The sequence below is a fragment of the Protopterus annectens genome, chromosome 1.part2 (genome assembly GCF_019279795.1).
Source record: "Protopterus annectens isolate FY-2018-M chromosome 1.part2, PAN1.0, whole genome shotgun sequence".
NCBI lineage: Eukaryota > Metazoa > Chordata > Ceratodontiformes > Protopteridae > Protopterus > Protopterus annectens.
The window spans coordinates 606,528,591-606,540,652 of NC_056727.1; the positions used below are offsets into that span (position 1 = coordinate 606,528,591).

At 38.8% G+C, this 12,062-nt stretch overlaps 1 protein-coding gene across 1 annotated transcript in view; it reads right to left on the reverse strand.

The window, feature by feature from the left end:
- Positions 1-763: 763 nt before the first annotated feature.
- LOC122792392 (histidine-rich protein PFHRP-II-like) overlaps positions 764-12,062 on the reverse strand; it is a 125,518-nt gene continuing 114,219 nt past the window's right edge. The window contains exons 3-5 of the mRNA XM_044060180.1: positions 1,654-1,820; positions 1,331-1,546; positions 764-1,246 (exon numbers count right to left, since the gene is read on the reverse strand). Coding sequence (XP_043916115.1) covers positions 764-1,246; positions 1,331-1,546; positions 1,654-1,820 — 866 coding nt within the window. The remainder of the gene's footprint in view (positions 1,247-1,330; positions 1,547-1,653; positions 1,821-12,062) is intronic.

Here is a 12,062-nt window from a genome sequence, read left to right on the forward strand (position 1 = left end):
AGGTAAAACTATTAATGCACTAAGAACGAGAATATATCAGCATTACTATGACATTAAAAAGAAGGATGCAAAAAACACCCTTGCCTCACATATCATGTAAAATGAAGGACATTATTTCAGTTTTACTATTTTGGAACAGGTGTTTTTGTATGTTAGAGGGGGTCCTAAAAATGATTTTTTTTAGACTTATTAGAGTTGAGGTGGCAATTGAGAACTAATGCCACCCAACAACCAGGGCTAAATAAGAATGTATCAATTGGTTCTATTCTTAGGTTAAAAGCTGATGGCTTCATGTAGTTATTTGTTTATTTATTTAATCATTTAAATATATACTAGAAATGTATACATTTATTTATATATATATATATATATATATATATATATATATATATATATATATATACATATGTTTTAGTTTAGATAGGATTTTATGAAGTTTTAAGCCTTTTTATGTTTTATCAAATGTATTATCTATATTTATAGGTATTTATTTACTAATTTTGATAATATTCCTTTAAGTAGGAAGGATAGGCATAATTGTTTGATTAACTTGTGCATGATGGGATATATATATATATATATATATATATATATATATATATATATATATATATACACATATAAATTTTGTTGAGTCAGTTGTCTGTTTGTTTTTCTACTAGATATTCTGATGACGTTTTGTATTATACCAAACGAAACCGCTCAATAAACATCTTTTGTTGATCTTCTGCCCTGCTGGGGTTTATTTTTACTGGTTTGCCTTTCATTCGTTTTTATGGTTATAGTCCACCTTGTCTGATGCATGGTTATGCTCTGCATTGTCTGATACATGGTTATATTCTGCATTGTCTGATGTATGGTTATATTCTGCATTGTCTGATACATGGTTATATTCTGCATTGTCTGATGCATGGTTATATTCTGCATTGTCTGATGCATGGTTATATTCTGCATTGTCTGATGCATGATTATATTGCACATTGTCTGATGCATGGTTATATTCTGCATTGTCTGATGCATGGTTGTATTCTGCATTGTCTGATGCATGGTTATATTCTGCATTGTCTGATGTATGGTTATATTCTGCATTATCTGATGCATAGTTATATTCTGCATTGTCTGATGCATGATTATATTGCGCATTGTCTGATGCATGGTTATATTCTGCATTGTCTGATGCATGGTTATATTCCACATTGTCTGATGCATGGTTATCTTCCGCATTGTCTGATGCATGATTATATTCCTCATTATCTGATGCATGGTTATAGTCCACATTGTCTTATACATGGTTATATTCTGCATTGTCTGATACATGGTTATATTCTACCTTGTCTGATGCATGGTTATACTCTGCCTTGTCTGATGCATGGCTATATTTTACCTTGTCTGATGCATGGTTATATTCCTCATTGTCTGATGCATGGTTATATTCTGCATTGTCTGATGCATGGTTATATTTCACCTTGTCTGATGTATGGTTATATTCTGCATTGTCTGATGCATGGTTATATTTCACCTTGTCTGATACATGGTTATATTCCACCTTGCTGATGCATGGTTATATTCTGCATTGTCTGATACATGGTTATATTCCACCTTGTCTGATGCATGGTTATACTCTGCCTTGTCTGATGCATGGCTATATTTTACCTTGTCTGATGCATGGTTATATTCCTCATTGTCTGATACATGGTTATATTCTGCATTGTCTGATGCATGGTTATATTTCACCTTGTCTGATGCATGGTTATATTTCACCTTGTCTGATGCATGGTTATATTCTGCATTGTCTGATGCATGGTTATATTCCACCTTGTCTGATGCATGGTTATATTCGCATTGTCTGATGCATGGTTATATTCTGCATTGTCTGATACATGGTTATATTCCACCTTGTCTGATGCATGGTTATACTCCGCCTTGTCTTGTCTCAGCATGAAAACAGATGTCTTAAATCAAATCATCTGTCATACCATCTCTTACAAAATTACTATACTATGACCATTTTACTGACTAGACAGGCAAAGCACCCACAAGCAGTATTGATCATCCAACTTTAAGACACATTCAATAGCCAGAGGGCCAGTCAGCGGAGGGAGAAAAGAATGGCATTGGCTGGCTTCCCTTTCTTATGAGATGGGCATGAGATTTCTAAGTGTCAGTATAATATAGCCCTTGCTGGAGTGCAGGGAAATGTAATGGACAATTATTATTAGGCTGTAGAAAATTCCCCACATAGCTAGCCAACAGAAAATACCCTCAGCAATTGTGATAGATAAACAAGCTAAATAAATGCTTAAACGTAAATTTAAAAAAGATGTCAACATTAACCAATATTACTACTGTACCTTCAAATAAATTTGAAGGTGTGTATGAGCAAAGAAATGCAGCCGTGATAACATGTTACAAAGAAAAGAATAGCAGTGCAAACCTGACTGTGCTATGGAGCAAAGTGCTAGTGAGAAAGGCAGCAAACTGAAACCCAGGTGGTACGACAACTGGGAAGTAAATGGTCCAAAGTGGCAATTCTGATGCACGCAATCTCCCAACAAAATGAAGTTTATAAATCATTAGCAAATGGTACAAGATTCTGACTGAGCAAGGCACTGTTACTAAAGATATACTACAAATCAAAATTCTACAACCTAATCATGAAAACTGGAAATCCCATTAGATTGTACAGCAGGATTACTATCACAACAACACATCATCAGTAGGGTAAAACTAAACAGTCTCATGATGGTCTAATCCCAGCTCACATTTCCTACTAGTGGGTGAACAATCCAATGTTTGGTGAATTCTGCTTCACACTGATAGGAAGAGCTGACATTGAAGGACCAAAAAGTAATGTCACTATGTATGCTTGGCCACCACAAGCCAATTATCCCTGTGGTAACTTTTCTGACACCTCCTGCCTCATTCCCTCCAGTACAGCTCTTTTGAGTGTATACCTTTAAAACCTAGTGGGTGTGGCCTGAGCTTATAAAAATTAAGTTATCACCTTACAATTCTAACAAATACTCATTGACAGAGGTCAAATATCAACACAATTGTGTTTGCCATCATTTATGCTTCAAAATAAAATATTCTGATACCTTGTATGTAGCATGATTTTGGAATTATTAATGCAAGTATGAACAAGTAATATTTGACGCCTAGAGGAGCAGTAGGAGGTAACTGCAGATGCACCTTGAGGCGTCACTCGGATGTAATGAGTTAAAACCCAAAAAGCAAAAGGATCTTGAGGCCCTGCTTTAACAGTCTGTATTCATACTGAAAATCAAGATCAAGTGAGCTTTTGCCCTTCTGCTCCATGGGACATTAATATCCTCCCTGAGCTCACCTTAGGACACCTGCATTACTCTTTGACAAGTGTACTGTCCCAGTCAAACTCCCCACCTCACACTGTCCCTGGAGCAGGTCTCATCCAGACACCCATGTAATTGGCACCAGAAGTGAGAGCCCTGATGGGACTCACCCCCACTGCCTCACAGGGTAAGTGAAAAAATGATGAGTAGTGGTATTTCACTTGCAGCTGAGGCCTCCCACTTATTTTACACCTCTCATGTCTCTTCACAGTGCCAGACTAGAGTCAAGCTCAACAGGGCCTTCTTTCCCCGTTGAATCTGCCAAGCCTGTTTCCTTGGCTGTGGTTTTGTTAGATAGTAGGTAGGGACAGTGGGAATCTCATTCATCCATTTATGTGTGTCACTAAGCATTTGGCTACCTTAAGAGAGTCATAGTTAGTCGCGCCATTTACCTGTGCTTCATTGAATTTCTTCACTTTGACATTCAGAGCACTGGGCAGAAATCACATTGCATCAACACCCATCTTGGGCCTTCGCGATGCTTTGTTTTAATTAAACAGTCAGATTCCCCAGGTCCCCACCAGTTCTAAATCAGCTGCTAGCTACTGGACTATGCGGGATGCCAGTTAGGACCGGCGCTCACCACAGCCACGTGAAGGGCCCGTCGTGCATCCAGAGTCGCCACCACCATTCCCCGGCCCACCCCAGGAGGGGGAAATGCTGTGAAGGGGCGATGCCTCTTGCACCTGTGGTTTGTCACTAGCCCTGCTTCATGCCCAAGCCCAACCAACCCAGCCCTTAGAGCCAATCCTTATCCCAAAGTTACGTATCTGGCTTGCCGACTTCCCTTACCTACATTGTTCTAACATGCCAGATGCTGTTCACCTTGGAGAACTGCTGCAGATATGGGTACGGCCCGATGCGAGACTTAAACCCTCTACCCTGGATTTTCAAGGGCCGGCAAGAGCTCACCTGACACCACCAGAACCGTGATGCCTTCCAGGGCATAGGCCCCTCTCTCGGGGTGAACTCAGAACTCTACCAGGGGTCCCCACCAGCTTCTCTGGGATCATTTGCATCACTGCATTGGGCACAGCGAGGTGCCTGTCTTCTGCCGCTCCAGATTCAGGGATCTGAACCCGACTCCCTTTTGATCAGCCAAGGGTGATGGAGGCCATTGCCCGTCCCTTTAGAACTTCACTCGCCTATCTCTCAGGACTGACTGATCCATATTCAACTACTGTTCACATGGAACCTTTCTCCACTTTAGCCTTTAAAGCTCTTGTTTGAACATTTGCTACTACCACCAAAATCTGCACCATGGTGGCTCCACCTGGGCCCTCACCCTGGGCTTCACTGTCACCACAGTGGCCCTCCTACTCATCGAGGAATAGCCCCCTTGGCTCCCAGCACCAGAGATGGCAGGGTATGGGCCCAACACTCCTGCACCATCCATTTTCAAGGCTGGTTAATTCAGCAGGTGAGTTGTTACACACTCTTTAGCAGATTCCAACTTCTATGGCCACTGTCCTAATGTCTATATCAACCAACAAATTTTCTGGGGTCTGATGAGTGTCAGCATTGAGTGCCTTCACCTGGCATTTGGTTCATCCCGCAGCTCCAGTTCTGCTTACCAAATGTGGCCCACTGAGCACTCGCATTTCACACCTGGGTCCAAGCCAGTGAGTTGGGCTTCTTTCCCATTTAAAGTTTGAGAATATGTTAAGATCATTTCGGCCCCAAGACCTCTAATCATTCACTTTACCAGATAAAACTGCATCTGCCAAGCACCAGCTATCCTGAGGGAAACTTCAGAGGGAACCATCTACTAGATGGTTCGATTAGTCTTTTGCCCCTATACCCAGGTTGGACAACCAATTTGCATGTCAGGATCACTACAGACCTCCACCAGAGTTTCCCCTGGCTTCGCCCTTCCCAGGCAAAGTTCACCATCTTTCAGGTCCCACTAGAAAGACTGAGTAAAAAGTGTGCATACATACATGCAGGAAGATAAGTGAAGATTTTTTATTTCTTGATCTGTTTTTAAGTTCATTTTACCATTCTTTATATGCTTTAGGTATGGTCTTTAAGCTTGTATTAGTAATTCCAGTATATAGCTGTACTGCAGTTTGCTGTTTAAGTGGCTAAATGTTGATATTAAACCCTAGTTTTACTTTTATGTACTGAGTGTATGTCAGGCTAGTTCATGCCCTGTGTCTATTAAGGCAGTTCCAGATCATTCAGCTCAGAGCTAAAGGTCGAATAGTTTTTCACTTCTAGCCATCCTGTATCTATCGTTGCCTGCCCCTTGTTATAATTTGACAACATAATTTCCCTCCCTTTACCCATTTATTGGCTGTTGATGATAAGCAAATAAGTATCATTTTGCAAATTCTCTCCCCTTAAACTATTTAGCAGGCTAAAAGACCTTTGACAAAAAGTTTGCTGAGACCGCTTGCACTGATGTTAGTGCTAAATTTATGAGTTTTTACTATATTTATTTATTAGACAGTTGTTTACCAGGAAATTCTGACTAGGATAATATCCCATTTTCAGCAGAGGCCTGGGGAGAAAAGCTCCACATTGACATAATATGATTACAGGTAGATCAAGCCATTACAAAGCCTAATACAGAAGAATGACCTTTTAATGTATGAATGATGAATTCAGCTTCAGCTCATACAACGTGAACCTATACTTGCGTATTGCAAATATGCTGGCAGCTGCAATGAGTTGAAAAAGAACACTGTCAATGGATAAGAGTATTCACGAGTTGCAGTTCACAGAGATGACATTAAGCACACAGAATACACTCTTTGGAACAGAGATGACTAGATAATATAACCTGGGCAAAATATATATTTGTTCTTTGTTTAAGAAATAAATGTTACTGATACCTTCTCTTTGAACATAACCAAAGTATGATGGTGGTAGAGGGAGGAAGGAAGGGACTAGTCCAGCCTGGGATGGTGCAAGAGCAGAACCAGGTTCTATTTAGGTAGTCTTTTAGCTGTAGTTTGAACTTGGAGAGGATAGGGGTAAAGCTAATTTGCAGAGGGATATAATTCTATTTTTTAGAAACAGAATATGAGTAGAGGGTTTGGCCAGAGATTTTGTGGGGTTTATATATGTTGAGAAGATGTTCATTAAATCAAAAGAGGCTATTATGGTGATAGGAATGGAGAACATGAGTAAAAGCAGGGCAGTCATCAGCTTTGTGAATAAGGTTGTGTGTGGAGATGAGCTGTATGTAATCTAAGTGGTGAGGCAGTTTGAGCCAATTCAAATCCTTAAGAGCAGTACAGTGATGGCTGAGGTATTGTTTGCTGGTGGCAGATTTAGCAACCTTATTATAGCATGCCCCCTGCTTATTTCTAACTGGAGCCTGAAGTTTGGTTAGGATGGGTGGGCTGTATAAGAGAGATGGGAGCAGATATGTAGTGGCAAGAGTGCTTTTTGGTGGTATTGCTAAAGACCGCTTTCGTGCCTGTAGAGTATTCCTAATTTTTGGTGAGTCTTTTTTATGTTAATTTGAACATGCAGATCAAATCTAAGTTCATCCCCTATAATAACTCCAAGAAGTTTTGTATGGAAGACTACTTCAATTTCAGTTCTGTTTAGTGAAGACATTTTTAAATTCACTTTATCAGGCATGTGTGATTTGGGGAAAAATAGCAGTAACTTTGTTTTAGGGCTAAGTAGTAGCTGGGCATGATGGAGCCTTTTCTCAACTTAGGAAAGGCTTCTTGCATGATATGCGGGAGTTGAGGTAAGTTAGTAGATGTCCATACAAGTGTAGAATTATCAGCATATTGTATAAGAGAGGCTGGACCTACAGACTTATAGAGCTCATTGATAAAGATGTTAAATAGGAGGGGACCAAGAATAGATCCTTGGGGTAGACGAGTGAAGACTTGCAGGCATGGAGAGAGAGGTGTCATTTCACAGGCAGGAACCTCTCAGTTAAATAACTATTAAACCACAGTAATGAAGAAGGGGTAGTCTCATGGTTGAGATAGTTCATACAGGAGTTTAGGATGAGAGACTGCTTTTGACAAGTCAAGGAATAAAGAGAAAACAAGTTTGCCCGAATCTCTGTATTTGTTTATGATATCAGTGAATGATAGGATAATTAGTCTACTAGGTCCTTCTTGTAGCAGAATAAGGTTTTTAGGCTAGTTGTTTTGTGCTGAACTTTAAATACTCAGTAGCAAGTCCACACAAATGTTATCTTAACCAAGCCAAGCACCAGGAAGTTATAGTTACCCCTTCCCTCATTTGAGTCATTTGAATCAAAACCATGGACTAGCACTTCCCTAAAACTTGTGCAGTTAGCCCAATTGAGACAGGTATCTTGAGACGGTGTAAAAATTGTCTCATGTTGTCAGAAGTGCATCTATTATACAACAGCATAACAAAGTGTGTGAGAGATGTACATATCTAATGCCCTTGGAGGCAAAAATCTTTCACACAGTAAACTCAGACAACAAAACAGTCAGCAGTAAACCACATGCCACACCTCACCAAGACCATCATGATACACATATGCTGAGGTTCTAAAGATTAACCTACACCTCAAAGACCTCCAAAATGCAACTCAGGCACAAAGCACACTCAGCAGGTTAAGCCCACCTCCTCACATATTACAAGTAGTCCCAAAGTCATGGATGGCAAACCCACAGGGCAGGCATTGACCCAATTAAATATTCTTGTTATTGGTGACTTCATTGTAAGACATAATTACCTTCCAACAATATATAAATTATACACCAAAACTGAAGCAGATGGACTGGATTCCAGAAGGTGTCAGGAGCAGATTAACAGTTATTCCATGCCCAGTACAAAAGACAGGGCTCTGCCAGGCCCTAATCAATATATGCTAATGCAGACTGCCAGAAACCTACACCCAATTCCAAAAGAGGGATTAGGTTTGCTACTCCAAATTAAGTAAGCATTGTACATTGGTGAGGTTTGCCAGTGTGCAAGGATGACCTAGTAGAGAATGAATGCAATTAAAGTCAGAATGATATGTTGGTGAAGCAATAGATACATCTATATCTAGGACTAGGTGTCTCAAGGTTTCATTTCTCCAAGTCTTTGGGGCTTCTAGTACCATAACAGGAATGGACCCCATTCCTAAGTGAAAGTATGATTAAAGTTCATAAAATAAGTATTGTTTCAATCTTTGTTAGCCAAAATTGCTCTTTGCAGCACCCGCAAAGTGCTCAGAATTGACTACTTCTGTAATTCATATGGAGTTACATGCATCTGTAACATATCTAAATGCAGTTACACATTATTTTTAATGAGACCTATTGCTCTTACTACTATAGGAACTGTCTGGGTATTGTTCTTCCACATTACCCTCATTTCTGCCTGCAAATTCTGGTACTTTATGGCTTTGTGTCTGTCTGTATGTAAGATGCTGTGATCACTGGGTGTAGCAATTTCAGTGATCAATGCTACTTTTGTCTTCTTTTCATGGACTACTATATCTGGTTTTCTCACATCTATCTTATGAACTGTTGGTAATGGGTGATCCCATGTGATATAAACTTCATCATTCTCTATAGTGCTTTGTGGTTCATGTTTCCAATGCTTCTCAGCTACTTCAGTATTTTAATGTTTTCAGAACCCCAAATGCAACAGTCTTGTCACATCATTATGCCGTTCGGTACACAGGCCCTCTGCCATTAGGATATCACACCCAGCAACAAAATGAACAACTGTTTCCAGTTCTGTTTTACAGAACCTGCATTTGACTGTTTCTCCCACATGATCAATGGACTTTGTAAACCAACATGTACATAGTCCATTATCCTGGGCTGCAAATATTAACCTTTCATCTTTTGTTTAAACTCACCCCTCCTTAACCATTCCTGCTTCACATCCTGATTGACATGAGGTTGTTCCAGGAGTTTTCTGTACTTGCAAGTATATTTATGCCTTTTCCACATTTCTTGCTTTTTCATCTGATCCTTCTCCTTATATTCTTTCTTTTGTTTTTTTGGCACATTCAATCTGCTACTGGTTTGATTTCCATTTCCACTTGACATCGATATGCTTCTGCTAAGCTAAGCCAGAAAGTCATCTTAGACTTCTTCTCCTCATGTTTTAAAACTTTCACTGTGTTTGGTTCTCATTACATCAGCAGACATGTATGTAGTCCTACGATTGTAGATCTATACATGTAATCAGTTTTGAGAAGGCCCATACCTTCTTCAGAACAAGGAATATATAATCTTGGTATACTCTGACTTTTACATATCATTTGATAAGTGTGAAACATTTTTCTTGTTTTCTTGCCCAACTGATCCAATACCTTTCAGAGTCAATCAATACCTCAAAACTGTAAGTTAGAACAGGAAGAACAAATTGGTTTATAGCTTGGACTTTGCTCCTAGATGTCAAGGCTGTTTGCCATTTTCAGTAATAATTTTAGCCTTCTAAAACATTCCTTACAGAGTCTGTTCACACTTGCTCCTCCTGGTCACGTTTGCTTATATCACATTCCTATCCCAGGCTGATATTTTCTTGGTTTTGCGGCTTTCCTACCATAAATGCTGCTTTTGCACATTTATCAAGACCAAGTGACATTCTTATATCATCTGAGAAAGTTTTGACCACTTGCAGTTGTTCTTTCAGCCCTTCATCTGATGAACTATACAGTTTTAAATCATCCACCAAAAGAAAATGAAAAATATTTTGACTTGGTTGTTATCTGGAAGCCAAACTGTAACTATAACTTATTCTGTTAAGTAGGCAACTTAATGGGTTAAGGGCAAGACAAAACAGCAGCAGTGACAGAGTCACCCTGGAATATCCTGCTTTGAATTTTTATCCCTGGGATAATACGTTGTCCTTTATCATGGATTAGCTGCAAAGTGGTTTGCCACTGTTTCATGGTTACTGTAAAGTAATTGATCAGTGTAGGGTGTATCTTATACATCTGTAAGCGCTCTATCCATGAATGTGGGATGCTGTCAAATGCTATTTTGAAATCTATTCATGTCATACATCAGTTCTTCCCCTTTTTACAAGTCTCCATTATGACTTTATTTAACAACAAATTATCCTTTGTTCAATATGACTTTCTTTTGTTACCTTTTTGTTCTATTGCCAGGTTTGAGTTTTCTTATAAATTACTGTAATCTCTGTTGGCATCAGTTCTAGTATTTAGTTTGTACATCATCGGAAGATAACTTATTGGTCTATAGTTTTTAAGACAACTTGCAGGTTCACAGTTTAGGTGGAGTATCATTAATTTCTCCTGTTGTTAACCAGGTTGGTGTCTGTTTGAGATGCACATATAAGTAGTTCGTACTAAAACGTTGTGTAAAAATGTTAATACTGTTAACCAGAAGTTAGGTACTACATCTAGGCCTGGAGTTCCAATTAAGAGCATTTTTAATTTTGTTTCATTTTCTCTGGCCATTACTTCATCCCATTTCATAGTCTGTTCACAGATTCATAGATTAGTACTAGGCTAACTGCCCTTGCGAGCCATTTATAAGCTTAGTCAATTATCCCTCGTGAGACTCAAACCCTGCACCTTGTGTTTGTAAGGCAAACACCTTAACCATTAGACCACCCTCATCTGAATTTCTTGCTATTTCTTTTACTTTTTCTATCTATTCAACATCTTTGATATGTTCTACATGGTCTTAGTAGATATTTCTCCAAAATTTGTCTTTTTTTTTCTTTTTTGGTTTTGCTTTGTTACCAAATTCTCTAGAAAACTTTTTGTGTGTCATCAATGAATTACTTACTTATCTGCATAGTTTTATTGCCCTTGCTAATATCTTTAGTTTATTATTTGCAATAGTGTACAATGGATCCTTGTCTGCTCTTATACTGTGCATTGTTTTTATCATATCTATCTTTCTAAGTGTTGTTGTTGATCTGTTCCCTCTTCTATACTATTCTAACAGTGACATTTCCTGCCTTAATTGCTTTATAGTTTTCTCTGTTTGATGCTTCCATGATGGCATTGATTTCTTCTCTTCCTTTCCCTTATTGCTCTGTGTTTTTGTGGTAAGACTTTATCTGTTATTAATTTAACTGCACAGTAATATATCCTATTTACTTTTGTTATATCACACAAATATATGTTGATTGTCTTGATTACTATGTTCATCTGTTTTTATCAGACTTCTAACGTCTTGGCTCATTTACTTTGCATAATCTATTTCTTTCATCAGTCTTAATATGTCTATCCATCTCTATTAAATCTTTAGATCTTTTCTTCTAAATGGAGGGCATATTCTTTGTTCTCTTTTTCTTGCAGGCATTCTACAGAAAGTTCTAGAACATCTTCCTGTGACATATTCTCTTCAACTGCATCCTGCGTCATCCTTTGCTCCTTAATATGGAAACTCACTGGCCTATCACTCCACAGCATTGACTGTACCAGAGTTGCCACTGTTTCCTGCTCCTTTCCTTGCTGCGCTCCAACTGAACTTTTATACTGGTTTCCTACTGAAGACTTCAGAGCATATTCATGTGGCAAGTGATCAGATGTTTCTTGTTCCACTTGCTTCTCCTTAATGTGGGGACTCATTGTTCCATCATGCTGTGACATTTACCTGAAGTGGATTTTCTACATTAAATCCTTCACTTCGCAGGCAATCCATAGTTTCACTTTCTATTTCTTTAATTTCTCCATTATGAATCATCTTTTCTACTTTCCCCTTTGTTTTCTTATTTTTTGTGTTGTGTAATTTTCCATAACTAAATGCCTTGGCCTGTATT